The 26,919-nt window shown below is 43.1% G+C and overlaps 1 protein-coding gene across 1 annotated transcript in view; it reads right to left on the bottom strand.

Annotated features, from left to right (window-relative positions):
* Positions 1–230: 230 nt before the first annotated feature.
* WDFY2 (WD repeat and FYVE domain containing 2) overlaps positions 231–26,919 on the bottom strand; it is a 43,270-nt gene continuing 16,581 nt past the window's right edge. The window contains exons 2-12 of the mRNA XM_082216452.1: positions 25,827–25,894; positions 23,552–23,625; positions 15,670–15,724; positions 12,222–12,372; positions 11,113–11,225; positions 9,975–10,101; positions 7,979–8,084; positions 4,456–4,557; positions 3,203–3,333; positions 2,820–2,928; positions 231–1,216 (exon numbers count right to left, since the gene is read on the bottom strand). Coding sequence (XP_082072578.1) covers positions 1,187–1,216; positions 2,820–2,928; positions 3,203–3,333; positions 4,456–4,557; positions 7,979–8,084; positions 9,975–10,101; positions 11,113–11,225; positions 12,222–12,372; positions 15,670–15,724; positions 23,552–23,625; positions 25,827–25,894 — 1,066 coding nt within the window. The 3' untranslated portion in view covers positions 231–1,186. The remainder of the gene's footprint in view (positions 1,217–2,819; positions 2,929–3,202; positions 3,334–4,455; positions 4,558–7,978; positions 8,085–9,974; positions 10,102–11,112; positions 11,226–12,221; positions 12,373–15,669; positions 15,725–23,551; positions 23,626–25,826; positions 25,895–26,919) is intronic.

The following is a 26,919-nucleotide window of genomic DNA, read 5'->3' as shown; positions in this document are numbered from 1 at the left end:
TTGGCAGTACTTTGCATAGTTTCTCATGTAGCTCATATATTTGCTATCACTTGGAAGTTAGTTTACAGTCTTGATGTGAATGAAGTTAACATATATTTTGCACACTGCTTTCAAAAATCCCAGCAGAGAAAGGTGAGTGGAAGTTTCCCTGTAGGAGGATCTTCTCAGTTTGGAAGAAAATTAAAATTAATGGCAGAGGTTTATAAAATAGATGAGTCTCCTATACCAGATGCTATGAAAGGAAGTTTTTATTTCAGCAATTTACTTTTTGAAAAAGGCAGCAAAACAAAATATGCAATTAAACCACATTAATTTGGGGAGGGGGGCAACATTGAGAATTAGAAACAAATCACAGTTATCAGCAATTTTAAAAACACATCCTGCCACAGAGGTGGCAGGAATGGAATAGTTAGTTTCAAACCATGCCCAGTAACACTAGCATAATTCTCAGCCCTGCCTTCTAAAAAAAATAATGTTCAGGTATCACTGGTCCAGCTAAACAAGAATATTTCCACACTGGCAAGGTATGATAATTGCATAAAACTATTTTATGCAGCCCTCCGTTTGAACTGGTTTCTATGCTCACGGGTCAAGCCCGAAAAATAGTTTAGCAACAAATTCTGTAGTTGCTAAACAAGCATTTCTCTTGGCTATGCAATGAAAAAGACTGGACGTTGTCTAACTTTTTCTCCCCCTCACAACCCACAGTACCATTTGCTAGAAAGTCGTTGCAAAGACGACCTTTACTGTTAAGGTTCTTGCTCAATGACTCTGCTGGGAAAGATAGAAAGAGGAATCCTTTGCTTTTCTTTTAGCCCCTAAGAGCAGATTCAGCCTCTCCAACCTAATATTGCAGAATGCTACTCACATTTGCAAGAATTCCTCCACGCCAAACAGCACAAGTCGACAGAGAACATGAAACACAAACCGCACCGCACACAGACTCCCCAGACAAGTTCCAAACGGCTGAGCAGAGCCAGATTGTATAGTTGTTAAGTTTAAAAAAATATTTCTTGCATTTTGAGAACAAAGAAGTAGAGTGTTTGGTGCAAGTGTTCACCCTGGATCTAGTACGTCACTTGAAAAACCATCCGGAAGTTAACAGTCGCCACACAGCTTGCTTCATCTTCTGCAGTACATTAAGAATCCCTTCTTCAGTAATGCTGCTTTGTGTTTCACCGATGCATCAAGATACTACGGGTGTCATATCCCACAACTGTTGAAAAGATACAAACGTGGACAGTGAGAAGAGATTCAGGTGTGATTTACTGAATTATTTGTGGATAGTTCTAATAAGTCGACAGCAGACAGGGTAGGGTGGCATGGGCCTCTTCACAAAAGTGATAGAAACTCAGATATATAAGCTAATTGCCAAATGCCACCTTAAAACTAGGCTGTAGTCGCCACAAAGGAATGTCTAGACACCATTTCCCCCGAAATGGAATTACTCATTTCATTTTTATACCATTTTATATTTTAAAATATAAATTGAATTACATTGAATTGCATTGCATTACAAGAGGATCTGTCCTGGAGTGTCAACACAAGGGGGCTTGTGAAGAAGGCGCAGCAGAGACTGTACTTTTTGAGAATACCAAGGAAAAACCATCTTCCGCAGAAACTGCTGCTTGCCTTCTATCACTGTGCCACTGAGAGCGTGCTCACTTATGGCTTATGTGTGTGGTACGGAAGCTGTACTGCCCAGGACAGGATGGGGTTGTGCAGGGTTGTTAAGGCAGCAGAGAGCATTGTTGGCTGCCCACTCTCCACCTTAGAGCAGATTTATGCCACAAGGTGCCATAGGAAGGCACTGGACATAGTAAAATATCCATCGCATCCTGGTCACTGTCTCTTCGAGCTCCTGCCGTCGGGACAGAGATACAGGACAATGAAGACAAGAACGAGCCGTCTTAAGAACAGCTTCTTCTCCAGAGCGATCTCGGCCCTGAATGGGAAGCCCGGACTTTGAAAGTCATCTAATCTCCCTTGCTGTATTATACTGTATTGTTTTAATTAGTGTTTTTATGGAGCAGTCAAGTAATTTCGTTGTCCCCGAAGGGGGCAATGACAATAAAGATATTATTATTATTAATTTATTAAATAAAAATCTCACATTAAAACATCAAGTAAAGCAATCCAGAATAAAACAAACTCAAACTTCAAGGAAAATAAAAGATCTTTCTCTAAGTGACATTTTACTTTCCCCATATGTATTTAACTACTTAATTTAGGGACGTGGGTGGCGCTGTGGTCTAAACCACAGAGCATAGGGCTTGCCGATCAGAAGGTCGCCCCACGACGAGGTGAGCTCCCGTTGCTCGGTCCCTGCTGCTGCCAACCTAGCAGTTCGAAAGCACGTCAAAGTTCAAGTAGATAAATAGGTACTGCTCTGGCAGGAAGGTGTTTCCGTGCACTGCTCTGGTTTTGCCAGAAGCAGCTTAGTTGTCATGCTGGTCAAATGACCCAGAAAAACTGTCTGCGGACAAACATCGGCTCCCTCAGCCATTAAAGCAAGATGAGCGCCGCAACCCCAGGGTCGTCCGCGACTGGACTTAACGGTCAGGGGTCCCTTTGCTTTTACTTAACTTAAATAGCTGCCCCATAGCAGAAGTACTGTAATAAGCCAGTGTGGTATAGTGGTTAGTGTTGTACTAGGAACCAGGAGATCAGGGTTGAAAAATCCCCACTCAGTCATGAAGCTCAGTGGGTGAGCTCTGACCTGTCACGGGGCCTTTGAAATTATAAATAGCAAAAAAAAAAGGTAACTCTGCCTTGTGATATAGGGGGCATACCTATAAATCCCACCAGGCAATACTTACCTTAATAACTTTGTCTGTCCCAGATGTCAGGAGCCACCCTCGTGTTGCATCAAAGTGTACATGGACGACATTGTGTTTGCTGTCGTGGAAAGTGGCTGTGGGAGCACGCCTGAGGGAAGAGCAAACAATGAGTGAAGCAGAAGCTCTGCTTTAGAAAGGGTGGTGGAATCTATTAGTAAGTTGATTTCTCATGTCTGCATTGCTCTGAGGGAACATCACTATGGACACATAATTCTTAAGGCTTGGAGAAGAGAATTTCCAACATTTAGTCTGTTGCAATATCAGTTTCCCACAGAAACTGGAATGTTTTGTCATGGATGGGTAGAAGGCAGGATAGGTAGACAACAAGGAAGGAGGGGAGAGGACCAGGGGCTGCTACTTACTCCTCATCTGTTATTGATTCGTAACAACTATCACAGACTCTCACATCAAATTCGAACCCCATCAGTGGAATGGAAGAGCGCTTTGAACTGCACTTGCCACATACTGCTTTCCCACATTTCCGGCAATGATGCTGAAATTAAAAACACAGCGAAGCGCAACTTGGACGAGATGAACGAACAATGCCAGACATATTTGTTTACATGTTGTAGCTTATCCTACAAAAGGGAGTTACAAGGGTATTTTGTAAGATTTGTCAATCCGGATCAAGAATTAGCAACCTATTCTGGAGAGGAGGAAAAAGGTGAAATTGTTTATAGCTCCAACTCTTATCTAGACCAGCATTTCATAACATAAAGCCATTATTTCTGTAAGAGACATTGCCTGCCTTAAAAAAACACACTTTTTCCCCCTAGACTGTAATCCTATCTCAACATAGGATCAAGTGCCCTCGAAAGCCAGCAAAATGAAAATCTATGGCGAAACAGTTCCCAAAACCTTCCAGTTATGACAATCGCATTTGACTTACGACTGCAGCCTTCTCATTTATTTGAATGCTTCAACCCTAACAAACAACTCATTATTGGTGGTAATAATATATTGATAATAAGTGTACCTACGGGCTTGCATGCTAAGTAACATGAGCAGAAGGCAAATAAAATGTGTGTTTAAGTTTGAACAATGGATGGTTTCACTTTTCCCCAGCAGCTCCCCACACAGCTGAGCAAAGCCCTTCAAAGCGCAAGGTATTCTATGATCGCCCTGATACCCCCTTCTTGATGACATCCACATTTTATGTACAGGGAGCAGGGCCCACCCATGAGGCAAAGCGAGGCAACCAACTCAGGATCCACAGCGGCAGCAGATCCCAATGAAGATCTTAATCCACCAGGGAAGAGGAGCACCATTTTGTGGTTCACCTTAGGTGCCAATATGTCTTGGGCTGGCCCTAACATGGAGGAACTGAGAAATACACCACAAACTCCTGGGTTTGAAAATATTACATTATTTCAGTGGGAAAGGTCCTCATCTACACCAGTTCCATTTTAACTAATTTGTACAGATTCATTTCCATCGGCTTCTTTTTGCAAACCTTGGATTTCACTCAAGCCTAGTGATGCTCTCTTCTTGGCTGTTTGGGCTGTATAAGGATCCACATTAGGTGAATGAGTTCACCATTTAATGTAGACAGGACACTGATCAAGTGAAAACAGGAGTGTGCCTTTAATTATTTAAGGAGCAGCATACCACATACCTGTCTAAGGCCTATTTTCTTGCAATCCCACATTTGTTTGAAGTTCCAGAAGAACGGCTGATCACACTTTTGACAAGAGTCGCTATCCAGCCATTCAGGCGTCTAATGCAAGAATGAAATGGAAAAAGCATCAAGTCCAGCAGCAAGAGGATTCTATATACAGATCAAAACTGTAACAGAATTAGGGCGTCTTACGACCAAGCTAACACTCCACTATGGGGTTGCTTCTACTGTGCAGCCAAGAAATTCCACATTAAAGTACTTCATGCAAGTTAGCAAATTTTATACATATTTTCTTATTTTGCAGAGTTTACCTGCACGGCCTGATAGGCAAGACGTTACAGGGCAAACATGGTTTCCCAACACTGTGATTACTAATGACAGGGGAGCACTAGTGGGCAGGTAAGGATATTTTAATGCTTTGCATTCCTTGTCCATTTCTCCATGAAACCTTCCCCCAGCATGCTCTGAGAACAGAACATAAGCTAACAAGAGAAAAACCGGCTTGGCGAAGGACTGGTAGCAGAGGAAGCATTAAGCATTTCCTTTCCAACCTGTAATTTCTCTTCTGTCAAGTGACTTTTTACCCCACACATTACTCTTAACCAGCAAACATCTCTTTTGCCAGGATAATATATAGTCTCACCCGAGTTGAGAGTGGTGTGGCTGAATTAAATGCATTTAATTATAAGCAAATCTCAGAGTTCCTGATCCTGAAAAGCGGTTTCCCATCAGAGTGAGACACGCTCAGCTTCACAAAAGGCCACTTTTTAATAAACTTAAATCTGGTTAAGGGCATCAAATCTCGCCACAGAGAGAGTGCCAACAAAAAGTAACCCTTTGAAATCCTAAGCCCCATTCTCGCCTTCATTTCATTTTCACACTGAATGCAGAGAGGGAGGGCCCACCTCATTAGCTGACCCAGTCCCTGCATGTTCAGCTGGCAATAAGAATGGGCCGCATGTGTACATGTGTACAGGGTCTCACTTGTGCACATTGGGAAACCAGCACATGTCAAAGTTCCCGGTCATGCATATAGATGTTATGCCTATAGGACCCATTCTGCCCTTTTGCGTGACCTTCCTGGGGTCAGGGATGAGGCCACTGGCCACAATACTACTACTCCATTTGGTCAGTCTGAGCATGAAACGAGAGAGTATACAGAGATACTGCTTTCCTCCGTCTACTGCCTAAAAGGAAAATGCCTTATATTTGGATACAAACTGGAGCAGCTCCCCATGCCCTGGTTCAACACATCTGTGCAGAATAGCTGGCCTTTTACATCGGAATCTTTGCTTGCTGACAGCCTGACCCATCTGTAAGCCCATTTCAAGCTGACTATCAGTGTTATAAAGTAGAAGGGTAAAAGAATCCTGCTGTCAGGGGTGGGGAATTTCAGGCCTGGGGGCTGAAGGTGGTACTCCTGGCCACTCACTATCTGACCTTATATCTGAGGAATACTGCTTAGGCCACATCCCTTCTCTCCTGGCTGTATCCTTCAGCAAATCTGCTCTGTGCCCCCCATAAGCGCTTTCCCCAGGATGGACTGTGTACTTTAACTGCGGTAATGTCTCCTGCTCACCTGGGTGGAAGTTGGATAGAGACAGAGACTGTGTACACAGGTACGTACATAGGGAGACAGAAACCTCTGACGTGGGGTTGGAAGGTAGCACACTGAACAGGTCTGTTGCTCCGTCCACTTTTACTTCTAGTCACACCCATTTTTACTTCTGGCCCTCCAGAGGTTGCTCATAAGGGAACGCAGCCTTCAAGATGAAGGTTTTCCCCACCCCTGAGATATAGGGACACACGAGACAGAAAATCTACACCTGGACACTGGACTCAAGCGCCACCTGCTCATTACCAAGTGCATCTGCATAATCGTGAGACATGGCTTTGAAAAATAGGCACAGAGATTTTTTTAAAAAACCCAAGAACCAGGTTCTATACAGATTGAATTAAAATTTAACAGAAGTAGTCATTCCAGTCCAGTGACTGTGTATGTCTAGGATTATAGACCGTAACTGCAATGCCCTGCAAAGCATTGTCCTGTCCAACAGGTAATAGTTCTGCCATCCTTAATGGTGCAAAACTGGAATGACATGTACAACTCAGCAGGGAAGTTATTCAGGGCAAAACAGAAATTTGCCGTTTGTGTGAGGCAAAACAAAACCTTTGTTTTTCTAACTACAGCAGCAGAACTTTCCACAGGTTGGAAACTAGCCTGTAGCTGATAGTTAAGAGCCTTTTCCACCTGCTTTTTCAAAACAAGGAACGTGATCTATTGTTAGAAACTCAGTGGGGACTTAATATTCCCAGAAATGGATCTGCAGATCAAGCCAGCACCAGGTTAAGACTGTTTGGGGATTTTGATTTATCTGTGATCTGTTTTTTGAATATAGGAGGTTCTTTTTAGTTTTATTGCCTCTTGCTAGTGTATGCCACTATGGCTCTATCTAAAGTGAGGGATACAAATTTTGGAAATAAATACATGGCTGACATTTTTTAGATGAAAGAGCCATTTTCCAATAACTGGCTCTAGCCTTTGTTCAAAGCAAGCTTGTTTAACCCGGTTAAATATTGCTTACAACTTGCCCCACCCCAGGTTCAAAACATAGCTGAGCGGAAAGGTCTGCCGCAAATCTCTATCAGGCAATACTATAATAACAATAGAGAAATTCTGAAGAGTAACAGCACTTAATGTTTCGAGACTGGAAATTCATGTCTGTAATAGGCAAGGCATTCTACAAAGAAACTCATTCCTAGGAAGAAATATGTACAAATTCCTAGAACTGCCTATGTTTAAGACACTAACTGACCCACAAGGCCTTTTGTTCAAAATCACTTGAGTGCAGCAACAGAGGGATTTATAAAAATTAGGCATGATCCTGAGATACAACTTTCTTCCCCTCATACTTCTAAATTTTGGGATTACCCAACGAGCTGTCGGTAGAGCATGACTCTTAAACTCATGGTTGTGAGTTCAAGTCCCTTGTTGGGTGAAATTCCTGCGTTGCAGGGGGCGGGACTAGATGACCCCGTGGTCCCTTCCAACTCTAAAAATTCTGTGATTGGCAGTAGATGCAAAACAGGTAAGCACTTCTTCACTGAGTTGATAATTAACTTTTGAAATCTGATGCCCCAAGATGTGATGTGGGCCACTGGCTTGGATGACTTTATAAGGGGATTAGATAAATTCAGTGAGGATGGGTGTATCAGCAGCTATTAGCCATAATCACTAAAACGAACCCTCCATATTCAGAAGATGTCTACAAAAACATCTCTCCCTCCCTGCACAATGTGTCACACCTACAACCCTTAAGTAATGCCCATTTAATGCTAAAAATATCAGTGGACAAACAGATGTACCTAATAGAAAAAAGTGCCATATGAACCCAAGTTGTGATTAAGTTCAAAGAGAGATGTTTGGGAAAACTGGCCTTCAGTGTACTCTCAAAAATATTCAATACTGAAAAAGCTGTCGTTTCCCTGACCAGATAAAGGAGAAGAACTGAGTATGCACCTCCTGCCTCTCAACATCCATATTCCAGACGACGATTCCTCCATCTGCTCCACAAGAGATAAGCTGCCGTGTGTGATGGGCATAGAAGAGTGACTGAACTTTATCACTGCAGTAAATATACAAAAAAAAAAGTTAGAAGACAATTGATGAGTAGGAAACAGCAATTTGAACGTGCCAATTTCCCTCTGTGTCAAAGAAACACATTCATATGCTTGGAATGGATCAGATTCTGCAGAGCAGAAAGCCCAGTTGTGCAGAAGAAACTCCAAGCCTGCATCTGATCCTACTCCCCTTATTTAAAAAATAAATTCCTTCAGTGAGACGCCTGACCTAGTCTTCATAGCATCAAATACATATTTTGATACCCGCATCACATCCTGTGAGGAAGCTCAGAATGGTATCTACAAGGACTCTCATGTGGGGTTCTCAAAGAATTGTTGTGAAGATAAAACTGTATAAATCAGGCCGAGCTGCTAACTAAATCATCCAGCAAGTTTCAGCACTGATCTAAACCCTGCCCTCTATTCTGAATTAAATGGAATCCACTGCAACCCACTGCACCTCATGTTGTTTTAAAATTTGGAGGAGTGAGAATTCTGAAGGCTATCTGCACTTGGGTTCACATGTTAGATCAGGAAGTGTGAATTAGATGGGTTCACATTGTAATTCAAAATTCTCACTCCAAATTTTTGCAATGCAGTTCTCCACCCCAAAAAAAGTACCGTATTTTTCACTCTATAAGACGCACCAGACCACAAGACGCACCTAGTTTTTGGAGGAGGAAAACAAGAAAAAAATATATTCTGAATCTCAGAAACCAGAATAGCAAGAGGAATCGCTGCGCAGCGATCTCTCTTACTGTTCTGGCTTCTGGGATAGCTGCACAGCCTGCACACACACATTTCCCCTTACTTTTTAGGAGGGAAAAAGTGAGTCTTATAGAGCAAAAAATATGGTACAAAATGGGTCATTATTATCAGGGGAAAGTGCTTGCAAAATTGTGTACGTTAGACAAAATGTCATACAAAAATACATGTTAAGTTTTCCTGCAAACTTTTTAAGAATTGCAGAATGATGTGTAGATGGTGTGAATTCTGCAAGAAATGAGAAACTGAGATGCCCAAACTGACAGATTCATCCAACCCTACTCAACTTGTGTGTGTGTGTGTGTGTGTGTGTGTGTGTTTTAAGTTTGTTTTTGGGATAGCCAGGTTGCCTGTCAATCAGAACAAAATCAGCCACAGGTTGAGAAAAGCCAAGAGGATGCAAAGAGTAGCACCAGTAGTTTCTAGGAGTGCTTTTAATTGGCTCTTTACTCCAGGGGAATGGGAAACCTGTAGCTCCAACTCCCATCAGCACCAGTGAGTATGCTCAACACCCAGGGACAATAGGCGTTGTGATCCAACACCTTCTGGAGTGTCACAGATTAGCCATCCCTACTTTATACTTTGGAGGAACATGGGTGGCGCTGTGGGTTAAACCACAGAGCCTAGGACTTGCCGATCAGAAGGTCGGCGGTTCGAATCCCCGTGACGGGGTGAGCTCCCATTGCTCGGTCCCTGCTCCTGCCAACCTCGCAGTTCGAAAGCACAAAAAGTGCAAGTAGATAAATAGGTACTACTCCGGCAGGAAGATAAATGGTGTTTCTGTGCGCTGCTCTGGTTCGCCAGAAGCGGCTTAGTCATGCTGGCCACATGACCCGGAAGCTGTACGCCGGCTCCCTCGGCCAATAAAGCGAGATGAGCGCCACAACCCCAGAGTCGGTCACGACTGGACCTAATGGTCAGGGGTCCCTTTACCTTTACTTTATACTTTACTTGCTAGAAACCAGTTTTTTTTAGAGCGTGTGGGCTGATTTGAAGGTTCCTGAATTTTATTCTGAAAACTTCATTATATCCACAATTCTGAGTGAGAGATATCTGCCTGAATAAAAGCAGGCACGTTCTGTGGGCGAGATATATCTGGAAGGGCAAAGCATTTGATCCGCGCATTGTACTTGTGTCCTTGCAGTTCGATGGCTGTTCCTTTTCTTCCTCCGATGTCCCACATAATAATGGAATGATCAGAACTGCCGGAGAACAAGACACGCTGCACAGGATCCCAACAGAGGGCAGTGATTCCACCTGGAAATAGTAGGACAGGGAAGAGGGGAAGGGGGAAAAGAGAGGATTTTTACTATTGAAATACAGGAGCTTATGTAAACTGCCAGATCATCATCAAGTAGTTAAGGATTTGTCTGCATTTGCTTTAAATCTTTTAAGAGCCTGGGAATTGGCTGGCAGCATTAACACTACAGATGATAGACATGCACAGGCTTAACCTGGGGTACTGATGAGGAATTCCTCCTTTTCCTGAACTTCACTTTTCTCACCCAATTATGACAAACCTGAGCTTCCAGTATCAGTTAGAAGAATGCACTACTCTATCTGTACTGTCATCAAACTGGGGCAGCCTGCTTGTGTACATCCTCTCTTTGAGCAGACCTGCTCTTTACGTAGCACAACTATCAAACCAATGGATGTCTTTTGCATGCGAAAGCTGCTGTGCAATCCCTCGGTGACAGCACAGCTTTGTGAACCACCACTTGTGCTTTGAGAACTTTGAAACTTATTGAACTAACGTTTCGTTGGACCTCTCCGCATTTACAAAATGCTGCTCAAGCTGTATGGCCCTGTAAACCTTCAATAAATTTCAAGCATCCGCGACAGCAAGAAAAAACGTATTGCGAAGATTGAAGCAACTCCCACAGCCTGAGGCATAGCGTGGGAGCACACACACAAGGCACCACACCACGGGGGTGGCACTTATCGTGGGGCTTTGCCTGCAGCATGCCTGAGCCATGCATCTCTCCTGGGAGTGACGCAGTGGCTCGGGCACCTGCAGGCTCTGAGCTGCCCGAAACGGCAGCATGGGTCTTGCACAGCTGAGGGGGAGGCAGCAGCGGACTCCATGGGTGGCTCGTCCTGGCGCAGGGCACACATGTCTCCTCGGGTGCCTGAGCAGCCAGCTACGCCACTGCCCACAGCTAAGAGGCAGTTTCCTCGCCACTTGCATGGTGTTCCCCATGCATAGCATTGCAATACATAGATTCATACATAGCAATCCCAAGGGAGTAAACATGCACCGAGTCATACCTGTATGTCCCCTAAAAGTTGTGATCAGGTTGCTGTTTTCTTGCTCCAGTTTCAGGATGGTCACTTGCCCAGAATGATCGCCGATAAAAACATGCCGGGTCTCCATATCAAATCTGGCGAGGAAGCACTCAGGAATCTAACAAAGTTCCAACTTTTAAAAAGTGTGCGTGTTGCTACCTTTTTGAATGACTTTGCACAGCAATCCCCAAAGGACTGCGGTTGCACCTCAGGGCTGCTGGGCAAGAGGCAACATCCGTACAACTCATCTGGCAAGCACTTGAGCACAGCAGCACACAGCACATGCTCACAACTCACAGTCTGGCTTACATTGCTCAACCTCAATAAGATCATGGAAAGGGATGCTTTTCATTATGTGTCTGTGCTTGCCAGAAAACACCTGGGCAATGGAAGCTTTAAGCCTCATGCACGAGGGGAAAGGACTACTATACTATGGATCTATTCATGTTTTTCAGTGACAGCAAATTCATTTTCTATGTGGCACCAAAAAATTTCTGCCTTGGTAATAACGTGTGTCTTTACAGAACACGCTACTGGAGGCATCCATTCATTCAAATGCACACATGTACACATTTCCACTAGTTAACCCCAGAAGCAAGCAACACACAAACCACAAATGGTAGTGTAAGTCAGCACTTAAACCTCAGAATGTTAATTAACGACAACCAACCACAAACATGAAATCTTGCTGCCCAGATTTGCATCCCTAATTCAAGTTACGGTTTTTGTTTCTCTGAGATGTTAAAGCTGACTTGAAATTAATAACTTGGAAAGTGGTTAAAGGATTGCTTTTTGAGAAGAAAGGTTATTTAAGAAAAGTTTTGGATTCCCCTAATGGCACAAGATAAAATTATTTGCCATTTATGCTGCTTATATGTTGTGACCTGCTGCTAGGCTCAGTTTACTTTCGGCAGCTCTTTTTGGAAGCAAAGTCACTTGTACAAATTCTATGCTCACCATTTTTGGAGAACAACAAGGTTATGAAAACATAAACTGTGAAAGCTCTTTTAAATCCTTAAGAATTAAAGCAACACACACACACAGCCAAAAAAAAGGCGAATGAGAGATACCACAATTACTGTAAAGGATACTGGAGTCCACAGGCACCTGCACTAATGCGGTAACTGCCAAGTCGCTGCCCACTCTCTGAGCAATGCCATGTGAAATGCTTATCCTGTCCTATGCTCAGGATCCATTCCATCTCCAGAACAAACAGAACCATCAAAACCCTGCTCTGGTGAGCTGCAAAAGGAAAGAGGAAGAGAGGCATTAACATATCGTGTGGGAGTTTCTCTATCTCTTTTCTACATCTCCACCTCCCATCTTCCACTCCATCCTTAAAGGTAAAGGGACCCCTGACCATTAGGTCCAGTCGTGACCAACTCTGGGGTTACAGCGCTCATCTCGCTTTATTGGCCAAGGGAGCCGGCATACAGCTTCTGGGTCATGTGGCCAGCATGACTAAGCCGCTTCTGGCGAACCAGAGCAGCGCACGGAAACGCCGTTTACCTTCCCGCCGGAGCGGTACGTATTTATCTACTAGCACTCTGATGTGCTTTCGAACTGCTAGGTTGGCAGGAGCAGGGACCGAGCAACGGGAGCGCACCCTGTCACGGGGATTCGAACTGCTGATCTTCTGATCGGCAAGTCCTAGGCTCTGTGGTTTGGACCACAGTGCCACCTGCGCTATTCACATTTCTTCCATGCTACCCTAATCTGTGCTATTTTCATGTATTCTTTAATGCCATTAAAATGGGGTGGGAGGATCAGGCCTGGTGTAAGCCTGATTCAGCTAGAGAGAAGCAAAGTGTTGGTGGGCTTCTGCGTGTTTGGGGTGCGGGGAGAAATAATAGTTGGCTGAACAGAGTACACGGCCCTAAAAATGTGCTGCAATTAAATGCAGTGTTTTGGATGTCAGAAAAACACAACTGACCAGAAGAGGCAGCAAAATGCCAGTGTGAGCTATTCCTGCTTTCAGTGACCATAGTTCTTTCACCAGGGGAGAGACACCTGAGGTTCTCCAGATGTTGGATGATGGGACCGCAGCCCAGCAACATCTGGAAGGCCACAGGTTTCCCACCCCTGTTCAACACCAATAGGAGAGAACAAAGGGAACAGAAGCCTCTTGCAATCACTACCACATGCAATTAATTCAGACCACATTTAAGATTCCAGAATTGTTACATCATCAGTTTTGTGGTTGGTTTGTTTTCTGGGTCCACCACAGCACAGTTAGCCATTTTATTTGCATTCTCTCCATTAAAAGCTGGGGGCGGGATTTATTCAAACAAACAATCATCCAATTGTTCAATCCAATTGTGTTATTTATTATTGCTGTTATTTATTAACCACCTTCTACAACCACCTTGCCTTAGGGCAATGTACACAATATGGTAATAACAACTAAAAAATGAATTAGAGTGCTGATTAATAATAATAATTTTTATTGATACCCCGCCCTTCCAAGCCAAGGCCAGGCTCAGAGCGGCTTACAAGCAATAATAAAAACAAGTTGAATGATTACAACTTAAAACAAAATTAAAATACAACATTAAAATATTGAAACATTAAAATATTAAAATGTAGCCTCCTCGCAGGAGGAGAAGGAAAAGAAAAAAGAGAGAGAGGGAGGGAATCAATTTGGCTCCAAGTCAAAGGCCAGGTGAAATAACTCTGTCTTACAGGCCCTGCGAAAAGAAATCAGATCCTGCAGGGCCCTGGTCTCATGAGGCAGAGTGTTCCACCAGGCCGGAGCCAGTGTTGAAAAGGCCCTGGCTCTGGTTGAAGCTAATCTAACTTCCTTAGGGCCTGGGACCACTAGGGTGTTGCTATTTATGGACCTTGAGGCTCTCCGTGGGGCATACCAGGAGAGGAGGTCCCGTAGGTATGAGGGTCCTAGGCCATGAAGGGCTTTAAAGGTCAAAACCAGCACCTTAAATCTGACCCTGTACTCTACCGGGAGCCAGTGCAGTTTGAAAAGCACTGGGTGAATATGCTCCCATGGCAGAGACCCCGTGAGGAGCCTCGCTGCAGCATTCTGCACCCGCTGGAGTTTCTGGGACAGCTTCAAGGGCAGCCCCGCATAGAGCGAATTACAGTAGTCAAGCCTGGAGATGACCGTCGTATGGATCACTGTGGCCAGATCACTGTGATTAGCCTTCTTCCTCTCATCACCTCCATGTCACACAATGCTATTCGAGACGGCTTTTGTTAAAGAAACCACTGTTTTGAAACACCATGCTTTTGGATTCCCGCTTTGACCAAAATGTTAGAAATGTGTGCGCCGCTGAGCACAAGAGAGCGCAAGCGGGAGAACTGTGGCAGCTGCAGCATGCAGAAGCCAGAGCACGGCTTAAGCACCCTGGGGAGGATAAAGAGAAGGCTGGAAAGAACTAAAGGATGTGTTGAGAAATTGGCTTTGATGAGAAAACTGGCTTCCTGCAGTTGTAACAAGAGGTTGATTAAACACCTCCGCAGGCTTTGAAAAACCAAATGCAAACTGTAAGCACAGTGTACAGACAGGTATAAAATTATGATGAAATCAGTGCTCTTTTTAAGGAGGCCAGAGCTGAGCAGCTCTAGGAGACCTTAAATATAAATAATCACCTTATAGCTTTGAGAACTACAGATTTAACTATCATTCAAGTTACACGTTCTTTGTGGAGTCCAATGCACAAGGCTGCCTTTTTGAAGTGAACAAAGCTTCCAGAACTATTTTCTGCTCTATTTAAAAAAGAGTTCAGCAATTCCTAAGAGATTTGCTATGGATCTGTGAGCTTGGAAGATGCAACACATAGGGAAGCGGCTGAGCTGATTTCGCTTTGTAAGCGACAAAACACGGAACAGAACAATAAATGAAATGCATAGAAATGTAATGTCATTCTTTAAATGCCTTTCACTCTGTCCCTGTGATTCTCCTGACAGTGTTTTGAGGTGTGGGTGATCATTCTTATCCATACACAGCAAACTGCCCCTTCGTTTGGCCTCTGAATCTCATCTTCTGCAACCATGTGGTATCTGAAGAAGTGTGCATGGACACGAAAGCTTATACCCAGAACAAACCTAGTTGGTCTCTAATGTGGTATTGGACAATTTTTTTAATTTTTTAATTTATTTCGACTGCATCAGACCAACACGGCTACCTACCTGAATGTGGTGGTTTTGTTACTATACTATGTTTTCACACAGAAGCAATAGGTCTGGTAAGTATACAACTCATTTCAAACTCACTTGATATTTTAAAAGTGCATACTTAAAAAATTTCAAAAAATAAACACAATAGCAGCCAAACTATTACTTCATAATCCATAATCTAACAGTGAAGAGGACAGAACAGATTAAAAGTTTTGGAGATGTTTTGGCTTGTTTGCAAAACCATTCTAAACTTTCCCAGAAAACAGTCTCAGGCCTGCCAGAAAAAAAGAGCTGATCTAAATATTGATAAGCCTATGTGGTTTCTCGTTTTGAAGGCCTATGAGGCAAGATAAGATCATAGTAAACCTCTCTTTTTTTTTCTACAAGTAGGATTGCATCTCTTACCCTGGTAACTTTTAACTGGAGTCATCTTGTTGTAATCTTCTGATAAAATAAATTCCTGGAAAATAACAAAGTAGCCACTTTAGAATGTGAAGTATGAAGTAGATATCTACAGAGTAGTTTGCAATGTAATGTTTCTTGTTAAAATCCAAGAATTTATCACTTTGTTCATTGCTCTGGATTGGAGTCGCATCTTTTTAGATCAACATGTAGAAAGTTAAGCTCATCAACTCCATCTGCCCAGTTAGCAATACAGAAGAGCTGTGTATGGGTATCACAGTTAGGGATGCATGGAACCTATATCCCTGGTCTGTCTTCTCTGCCTCTTCACACTCTGGGGATAGCTGTGGAAAGTCCAGTGTGGCTTGCATATCTTTGCTTTCCTCAATACACTTGTGGGCATGAAGCACTCCCTCCTTCCTCCAAAACAGCAGAGATGCATTACAGCAATGGGCTAGAAGCAGTGTGCATGTTTACTAGCTGCGGAAGGAAATTCATATTTCCACTGAGAACACATCAAGAGAGCTACCTTCAGATTCAGTTTCTGCTTCTCCTTGCCCCCCTTTTTGTCAGGTATATGGGAATCATTTTATTTTATTTTCTTACAGGAAATATTCATAGGCTGCCTTCATAGAACTCATGCAAGATAATAATAATAATAATAATAATAATAATAATAATAATAATAATAATAATAATAATAATTTATTATTTATACCCCACCCATCTGGCTGGGTTTCCCCAGCCACTCTGGGCGGATTACAACCGAATATTAAAAACAATACAGTGGTGCCCCGCAAGACGAATGCCTCGCAAGACGGAAAACCCGCTAGACGAAAGGGTTTTCCGTTTTTGAGCTGCTTCGCAAGACGATTTTCCCTATGGGCTTGCTTTGCAAGACGAAAACGTCTTGCGAGTGTTCCAATTTTTTTCCGCTCCCCCCCTTTTTCTAAGCCGCTAAGCCGCTAATAGCCTTTTAGCCGCTAATCCGCTAAGCCTTTAATAGCCGCTAAGCCTTTAATAGCCGCTAAACCGCTAATAGCGCTAATCCGCTAAGCCGCTAATAGGGTTGCTTCGCAAGACAAAAAAACCACTAGACGAAGAGACTCACGGAACGGATTAATTTCGTCTTGCGAGGCACCACTGTACAGCATCAAACATTAAAAACTTCGCTAAACAGGGCTGCCTTCAGTTGTCTTTTAAAAGTAAAATTGTCTTTTAAAAGATCGCTTACACAACAGTTAAACATACAAGTGAACAGGGAAATAATTTGCACTGGCAGGCACTGATTCTTTTTCCCCGACGGTAAGTCAGTCAGATATCCAGAACCTTGTGTCTGATTATAACAGCCCCCCAACTGGCAAGACAAACATATACATAGTGCTCATTACTCGTGTCTCATTCTAATTCAACAGGAAGTTAACACTTGGGTGAAAGTGTACTAGCTCCTTTGAGCCCAAGGAAGCGAGACTTCTATGCCGCCCACACTGATGTTACCGTTTCACAATACTGACAATGAGACTCATGAGTACTGTTCGTTCAGACCAAGCATCTGTGTCTTTAGGCAGGCATATGATTTAGATTAAGAAGCAGAAGGAAAAGTTGTGCAAGGCAGCTTTGAGGAAGAAATCAAACGATTAACTAAATAGCGAGGACAAAACGAGGGGATGCCAGCAATGACAGGAAAATCATCGTTACCACCACCAAAATCCTATCCCAATTTTTTTATTCTATAAAGTACTCAATAAGAAAGGTAAATGTGGGTATCTCAGAAACCCGGCTTAGCACAGATCTCAAAAAGATGACAAATTTACATGAAGGTAGCACTGCCTCCATTTCTTCCCCTTCTGTTTGCCAGGTCCCATCACCTCCTGGCAAATCGAAGGGGAAGAAATGGAGGCAGTGAGAGATTTTACTTTCTTGGGCTCCATAATCACTGCAGATGGTGACAGCAGCCACGAAATTAAAAGACGCCTGCTTCTTGGGAGAAAAGCAAACCTAGACAGCACTTAAAAGCAGAGACATCACCTTACCAACAAAGGTCCATATAGTTAAAGCTACGGTTTTCCCAGTAGTGATGTATGGAAGTGAGAGCTGGACCATCAAGAAGGCTGATCACCAAAGAATTGATGCTTTTGAATTATGGTGCTGGAGGAGACTCTTGAGAATCCCATGGACTGCAAGAAGTGCAAACCTCTCCATTCTTAAGGAAATCAGCCCTGAGTGCTCACTGGAAGGACAGATCCTGAAGCTGAGGGCCCAATAATTTGGCCACCTCCTGAGAAGAGAGACTCCCTGGAAAGGACCCTGATGTTGGGAAAGATGGAGGGCACAAGGAGAAGGGGACGACAGAGGACGAGATGGCTGGACAGTGTTCTCGAAGCTACCAGCATGAATTTGACCAAAGTGCGGGAGGCAGTGGAAGACAGGAGTGCCTGGCGTGCTCTGGTCCAGGGGGTCACGAAGAGTCAGACATGACTAAACGACTAAACAACAAGAAGCACAAAGTCATGAGGAGAAACGGAAAATCTGTAAATTTCACCCAAGTTTGTTTTGGTTTTTTTAACCCAATGGCTTTAAGACAAAATAACAGCAACCATTATTACGTGGAATCTAAGGGAGACTTAGACCCGCTCATTTTGAGGAAAGATCAGCCTGGGTAGAACTGCACCCCTGCCCAGAGCTTTGCTTGAGGTTTTCGCTGCTTCACACAACAAGCAAAGCTAAATGCTCAACTTTCTCACATGCATAGCTTCCTCTGCCCAGTCAGGCATTACTGCTGCAATTTGACAATACTAAAGAACCCAGTTCTCCGGCAACTTGATCACATACTTTCTATTCATAACCCACGAATGGAAGGAAAAGCAGAAATCCAGCTTTGCCCTTTGTGCTCTGTTCGTTTGCAAATATAATTTTGAATTGCCATACAAACCCCTGCATGGTAACCCAGATAATCCCAATGTTTAACAGCAGTAAGCTTGTGAAAAAAGAAAAAAAGCTACTCATAGCAATCACTGGAAACTTGTCAATAAAACAGAACCAAGACTTTACTGACTATGCTACCAGTACAGATCAATATCCAACTTTGACCTCACTCAAATATGCTTATTGATCTTATGATATCCTACGGTCAGTTCCCTGCTGGCAGTTTCATGTCTGTTACCCATTCCACTTCCTCTCTGCAGCTTAGGAAGGAAAATGGAGGTTCCTTCTCTCCACTTCAGGTGACTTCGTTGCACAACAGCCAGGCCTCAAGAAAGGCAAGACTCTAATGGCCTTGATTTTTGGACTCTTACATGCCAAAGACAACACAGCTTTGTAATGCTGTGAAGATTCAGCAACACACTGACTTAAGGAGAGGAGGGAAACATTCTTTAAAAAATCCCAGGAGAATCCCACTCTCTCTTGGGAGTGCACAAATTGTTCAGGATTAGAAGAGAATAAAAGGTTCCAAATACAGAAAATGATCTATTATCCAGTACATATGATGAAGCCTGGCCCAAATTAAAAAGTGACTCAAATATACAGTATTTTTCTGTGTATAAGACTAGGTTTCCCCCCCTAAAAAATAATGTCAAAAATTAGGGGGTGTCTTATACACGGGGCCATCTCCCCTCATTTTCTTAAATCTGAGTCCCCAAAAACGGGGCGTTTTATAGACGGAAAAATATGGTATTTTGTTTGCTATTTAAAAAGTGCATTTTAAAGTGTGCACGTCTGTTGGGATGAATTGATAAAGAAGATAAAGAAATCCAAGATTTCTGAAGACAAGGATTTGGAAAAAGAATGAAGTTGGGGGAGACAGCTGGAAGAGAAAGGGGGAAAAAACAGTATTATCTGCTCTCATTTCTTCCCAGGACCTCTTTTAAAATGCTGTCATTGGCTTGCACAAAATTAAACAATCGCAATGGAAGAACAACAGCGTTTGTTGTATGGTGAGCGACCCTGTAATCACACCTACAAGTTGTGTGAACAAATAACTACTGGGAAAGATGTGCCCCCCCCCCGTTTTACCCTAATAAAAAGGGGAGCAAGCTACAAGAATAACGACTGAGGCTGAAATTGTGTGACTAGAATGCTGCACAACTGCAAGTACCCCAAAGAGTCCACTGAATTCAACTCAGCCCCATCCCTGAGACACATGCTCTTAATCAGGTGGTGAGTTAACTTTTTCTTCTTCAGGAACTAAAAAACCCTCAATGTGGTTTACAAAAGATAAAACGGTAAAATCAAGAAAAAGTCACACCCATGCTTTAAAACACACGACAGTCAAAATACTAAAACAGATTTAAGGTTACCTGAAGTTTCTAAGCATCTGGGTAGGCTTGTCTTAAACAGGAATGTTTTTAGCAGGTGTGTAAAAGGATACAGTGTAGGTGCTTGCTAGATCTCAATAGTCAGGGAGTTCCAAAGTTTAGGAGCTTCCCCACTAAATGATAAGAGTTCTTACAAGCCAAGCCATTTTGCTGTCTTGAGGCAAGATGGTGCCCTCAACAACTCATGCAGATGCTGGCTAGACTGGTGAATCTTGCTTCAACGCTGGTGACAGGAGTGTGTCCTCCACCACACCCAAGGGCGGGAGATAGCTAAAGTGGTGAAGGGCAAGCCACACATAGCTCGGTTTGTTTAACCTAAACTTAATTACCTGTACTGTAGTCGAAAACCATGGACTCCTGTCTTTCCTGTGAACTAATAATTGCCCCCCTTTTTTTTCACAAAGAGATGTGAACATCTGCAAAGTGTTAGCACGTCGCCCTCAATCTCCTCTTCTTTGGGAGTAAAGGTAAAGGTACCCCTACCCGTCAGGGCCAGTCGTGACCGACTCTGGGGTTGCACGCTCATCTCGCTCAAGAGGCCACGAGCCGGCGCTGTCCGAAGACACTTCCGGGTCACGTGGCCAGCGTGACAAGCTGCATCTGGCGAGCCAGCACCAGCGCCGCACACGGAAACGCCGTTTACCTTCCTGCTAGAAAGCGGTCCCTATTTATCTACTTGCACTTAGGGGTGCTTTCGAACTGCTAGGTGGGCAGGAGCTGGGACCGAACGACGGGAGCTTACCCCGCCGCGGGGATTCGAACCACCGACCTTCTGACTGGCAAATCCTAGGCTCTGTGGTTTAACCCACAGCGCCACCCGCGTCTTTGGGAGTGCAAACTGCAAAAAGAACTTTCCTAACTCCATATCATCTCTAGATTCTTGCTCGTCTGGATACTCTTCATTTGAAGATTGTTAGCTGAAGCGACAGGAGCTCCCTTTGTGGCACTCGGTAGAAAGGTTTGGTCTATCTAGGCAGTTGTTTTAGGGCTGCTTGTATTGATATTTTGACGGATACAAGATCGTTAAAGCTGAAATGGACTTTTGCCATCTGTAAACTGTAAACCATCTTTATTATGTAACAACCTCATTACAATAATTAATGCGAATGGTACATGAGAATTTGCCATTTGTAATATTGGTGAACTGGAAAGTTTTACATCATTCTGCAATAAATTCATGCACTGATATTTATTTCAGAATTTGATTATGGTTATACGATAATGTTTTTGTATTGTCACTGGACAGTCTCCCCGCCAGGATATTTTACTGCTACATTTCATATGTTGAATACCCATTTTACAGTAATTCCTTCTAGCTCATCTTCCATGAGCTAGATACCATGAGGTATCATTCAAAATATTTGAATTCCCTCAAAAGCCTTTCTGATATCCAGTAATATTTTCCTTCTGTTTACTTTGCCAATTGCAATCAAAAGAGCTGTGCTGGCGTAAAACCATGCTGACTGCCAATAAACACTTCCTTTCTTCTAGGTGCTTATGGGTTTGCTGTTTAATATCTGCTCTAATATCTTCTCAGGTCAAGGAAGTCAAATGAGTAAGTCCAACAGCAAGTTGCTGCTTCAATGATCAAATACTGGGCAGATTCCTCCAGGGACCAAGCGAGTTTGCTCTGTACTTACTTCCCTGTATAAAGGTTTCCATTTTGGAAAGTAGACCATCTAATTCCTGTATAAAAGTCATCAACTATCATCTACCTGCAGCAGAAAACGAGGGATGGCAAACATGGGGTAGCCTAGTTGCCTTGTTTTCCCCTTCCCTCCTGATTTGTTAAACATTTTAGATTATAAGCCTGCCAGCAGGGAATATCTTGGTTTTTTATTAGTGCTGAGTTATGCTTCAAGCAATTTGATGATTAATAGTAAATCCACACCCCTCCCCTAAAGAAAGAGTATCAGGAAGATGACTCTAAGGGATGAGTCTCTGAACTGGGTAGAATGCACAACAGACAAGTTAAAACAGTCATTTTCCTGGACTTTAAAAAGAGCTTTTTTTATATCAGCTTTCAAGTGATACCACATTTTATGTCCTTTTTTTGAGATGCTCGTCTCCAATTCTTTCCCATTTAATCTCACGTTTTAGTATCAATGTGGCGTTTATGGAACTGTTCCATCGGTTTGCTGAAAGCCATGTTGTAAATTCGGTGACTTTAAAGGCAGGGTGAAAGCCTCTAATACAAGAGACATGGCTGATTTGAATTCAGACCAATCCAATGTTTTTGGAGCTGGCCCTTTGTTGCCCAGATCTCTTTTCACTATTCCCTACCCTGGTGTTTGCAAGTACTGCTAAATGCCTCATTATTTGCGAGGACTGCGGCAAAATAGGACAGGAGGTCATTTCTGTTTTCCTCTAGCTCAGTGTAGTCTGCCTCACTCAAGCAAAAGGACAGAGGCAGCTACAGGGGCCTTAGGGAAGAGGGAACGGGGGGGGGGGGAGTGAAGAAGCTACACTGCACCTTCTGGATATATTTTGAGATTCCCAACTGAATGTAGCCCATGAACAAAAGGACAGCTAGCACTACCAGCCTCAAGATGAGGAGAAAAAGGTGCCCTTCAGCACGGGTGCCTAGTGCTTAATTTTTTCCCATGGAAAGATTTCAGTTTCACAAGTTCACTAGTAACAACGAATAGGTGCAAACTGCAAATACTGCATTAGGCAAGCTTAGCCATTTCACCATTCAGTTTTGCTTATTAAAAGCTAGTAAAACAGACACACTAAATTAGATCACTTTAGGGCAGGGGTGGGGAACCTCTGGCTCACCAGATGTTCCTATTTAGCCAAGCTGGCTGGGGTTTATGGGGGAAGTATTTCGGCAGCATCTGGGTTGCCAAAGGCTTCCCACCCTGACTCTAGGGCACCAGGAAGTTTTATGGTGTAAATCATCCTATGCATTTGCATAGGAATAATTTCCAGAAAACCCACATTACTGGCCCTCTGATCTGTGCAACAGTAAGGATGGCAACAGATGAGCATTCCTAACCCTGGCAAGAAGACGCAGCTCACAATAAATGAGCTGGCGAGAATGGAAGCTGAAGAGCTTGCACTTTCTCCTACCCTTAACAGCGCCTTTGAAAACTAGCCTTACTGAACTGTGCTACAGCTAGGAATTTTTGTCCACAGGGCAGGCTTCTAATTCTTTGCACAAACCTATCTCTGATCTCTTGGCACCGTACAGATCCATGTACCTACTAAATAACGTAGGAAAAAATCAGGAGTTTTCTCAGAGTACCACCCTTGATATATTGTAAACTGCCTTGTGATCTTCAGATGCAGGACAGTACAGAAATTTAATAAAATAAATTAATATTTAAATGTTTTACTCATGATTATAAAAATGCTGTCCATGGGATCCAAGCCCCCAAGTTATGAGAGTGCTACTGAATGCAGGAATAAAATTTGCTTGCATCTTGCCATTTCCTGTACCGTAGATTTCAGTTCCATTCATCTGCCATTTAATCAAATGCTCAAAAAGAAATTCTCAGAACACAGAGGCCTGCTTTGGGAGTGGATGGGGGCACATCTTAACTAGAAATCTTATCATGTGTACTTACTGAGATTGTACCGTTATCTAGACCGACAGACAGCCTCCTTGTTTCTGGATTAATGCACATGCACGAACACGGAGCTGAAAATGAACATATTGTTGAACTTAAGACCTTTACTATTATTCCTCACAAATGTCAAAAGACAATCAAGGCAGCTTTATTACAGTGTGGGAGACAGGGATGGGAAGATAGGAATCTAGTGCACTGTTGCTGGTGAACCTTTTAAATGCACTTTTGGGGAGCAAGGCTTTCAGAGGGGGCAAGCTGGGATACCTCAGTGGGCAGAGCACGAGACTCTTAATCGCAGGGTTGTGGTTCAAGCCCCATTGGGCTAAAGATTCCTGCATTGCAGGGGGTTGAACAATATGACTCTCGTGGTCCCTTCCAACTCTACAGTTCTTTCTTGTTTCTTTTTTTGAGAAGTAAAGCAGCTAGTAAGCCTGATCTTAATATTAATTTTTTTGTATTTTTATTAAAGATTTTCTTGATTTACAGAAGTATGTGTAATGTCTCTCTCTTGTATTTTTTCCATGTAACATTTTTACAAATCAGTTTCATTTGTTGAGACATTAGGAAGAAAAGGGAGAGAGGGGTGGGGGTGGGGAGATGGGTAGGGTCGGGTGGCGATGTTTCTATTCTGCTTAATGTATGTAGGACTTGGTGTCAGTGTTGCTTGCGCACGTTCTTTGTTGTTCACTTGTGTTCCTTTGGTGGTGAGAGAGCTTGGGGTTGGCCTAGGGTGTGGTTATTCATTTGTGGTTGGCTGTGGTGGCCTTTGTTTTCATGTGTGAGTGTGGTGGGTGGGTGTTTTGGATCAGGTTAGCCATATTGATTTGTATGCTGTTGGTGGATTATTGTCATTGTCTTGTTGGACTGTGTATGTGATAAAGGGGAGCCATACTGGGGTAAAGGCGTCTTCTTCTGTTTGTCCCCGTGCCAGTTTCAGTTTATTGGTTAATTTTTCTAGTAGGGCTGTTTCCCATACTATTTGGTACCATTGGTCCATGCTTACTCCCGACAGGTCTCTCCAGTGTCTGGTTATGGTGTTTCTGGCTTCTTAAAGTAGGTGGATGATGAGTTCTTTGTGGTGTAAATGGGCATTGTTGTCCTAGAAGATGTTTAGTAGTGCCAATTCTGAGGTGATTTCTAATACTTGCTTAGTTATTTTACATATTTCTCATATGGCTGTTGTCTACAGTTCTGTGATAGTGTCTCCATGTTTTCAGCCCTAGGAACCATGAACTGGGGATTAAAGTTTCGGAACAGGAAGCACATGGCAAGCTTGGGATGAATGTGTTGTTCAATGCCCAGGACAAAGCTGTGCTATATTTGAGCTCCTCAATTCAGCTATGGGGCAACCAGGTGTGGATTAGTCTACTGCTCCTCCCATAAGTACACATGGTTGCTTGCCCACTAGACAGGAAATATAACTGAATTCACAACTTTTTCATGCTCTACTGCACAGCTTTGATTATAAATCCTCCAAACACGTCCTAGTTCTGTGCTGCCTTGGCTTCCAAACGGCACCCTAGCAACGTTATGTTCTGACAAGGTTCTACTTCTGCGATCTTTATTCTTGTTTCAGTAGATACATGAATATACTCCTGTATATCAGCTCTGGCTCTTGCATTATAATTTGATAGCCTGCTTCTTTCGAATGCTAGATAAATATACCCTAATTATATAAAGTTCAAAATATCCTTCAGCTCACTTTTGGAGAACAGGACTTTTTAAAAAGCCTGATTAAAGCCTATGTTGCCTAGAAGAAGCTGATTTTGATCAATGGTGACAAATGGTGAAGCTGAGAGATAATCAATTCTGGTTTTTAAACTAATTTTGGTTCTGCTGTATTTATTTTAATACTGAAAGAGAAAATGCCTCTTGCTAACAATTAAGCTGGGCTTTTGATTTTAAGTTAACACACCGCCTGAAGTACTACACATATTTAACTTTCTTCCTATCAATGTTTTCTTTTTCATGTCTTAGGGAATCTCAAAACGGAAGGCTATTCAATGCTATAGAAACATCATAGGCCAGGGTAGCCTATAGGATGTCCTCCAGATGTTGCTAAACAACAACCCCCATCAGCCTCAGCCAGTAGTCAATGGGCACAGACAAAAAGTGGAATCCAAGAACACTGGTGTCACATTTGTTATGTTTGTCAAACACCAGAATACTTTTGATTTTGAAAGTTCAATGTATTTAATTGCCATCAGAATTATTGGTGGGAGTGGTGCTGAAAATTGAGAATTAAAATGGACTAAAGATTGCAAATACTTACAAGGCAATTGATGGTATATGCTAGGCCAATACTGACCACTGTCTCTCTTCAGCCACACGCGAACAGTTCTGTAAAAGAAAGGGGGAGAAGCATCTTTAGCATTTCCCCATCATTAGTGGTTCTCATTCAAAAAATGGACACAAGTGCTAGCTGAGGATTTGACTAACTCGACTTGGAAGCCTTGCCAGCCATTAAGAATTAACCCCAACATGGAATACCGACATTAACCCCAATGGGTCCCATGCCTTCATATAACGGATATGGAAAAGTAGCTTGGTAAGCCATAAGCAACTGCATCAAACAGTCTTATCTTGCCACTTATTTCCTGAATCTTTTTTAAAAAAGCAACTTATACAGTGGACGCTCGGGTTGCAAACGTGATCTGTGCAGGATGCACGTTCGCAACCCACAGCGTCTGCAACCCGTAGCACCGTGTCTGTGCATGGGTGGGTTGCGATTTGGCGCGTCTGCGCATGTGCAAAGCAAGATTTGGTGCTTCTGCGCATGTGCGGCCGCTGAAACCCGGAAGTGACCCATTCCGGTACTTCCAGGTTTTGGCGGTCTGCAACCCAAAAACACGCAACCTGAAGCGTCTGTAACCCAAGGTATGACTGTACTGGTTTTCTGGAAAATTCTGGATACCCCTAATATTAACTCATTTTCCCATGGGGAGGATACAAGAAAAGCAATAGAGTTTTAGTTACAGCATTTAAGGGCCATTTCACATACTGCAACGTTCTCTCACAAAAGCACTTCAATCCCACACTTAACATGCCACTCACTGGCGCCTTCCCTTCTGGAATGGTCTTCTATGAGCAGCTGAAGCAGAGGGCAGAAAGAACCACCACTGAACCCAACTGGCACCATTTCTGGACATTTCCATATTGATGCACCATTAGGAAGAGTCCGTACTTCTCTTTTGTGTGTTTGCAAGAGTTCTCAACCAGTTGTAGATGCAGAACAAAAATGCAAATTTTGTTTGGTCCTATGAAGTTCAAAAATATTCTCAGCCAAATGAGCACCAAGCCGAATATTACGAGCAAATCATTTTTCCCAGAGGCCATGACTTTGCTGTCATCTGTAGTTCTTTCTG

Source organism: Podarcis vaucheri (assembly GCF_965113315.1).
Source record: "Podarcis vaucheri genome assembly, chromosome: 3".
NCBI classification, from domain to species: Eukaryota; Metazoa; Chordata; class Lepidosauria; order Squamata; family Lacertidae; genus Podarcis; species Podarcis vaucheri.
This window is presented reverse-complemented; position numbering and strand designations above follow the sequence as displayed.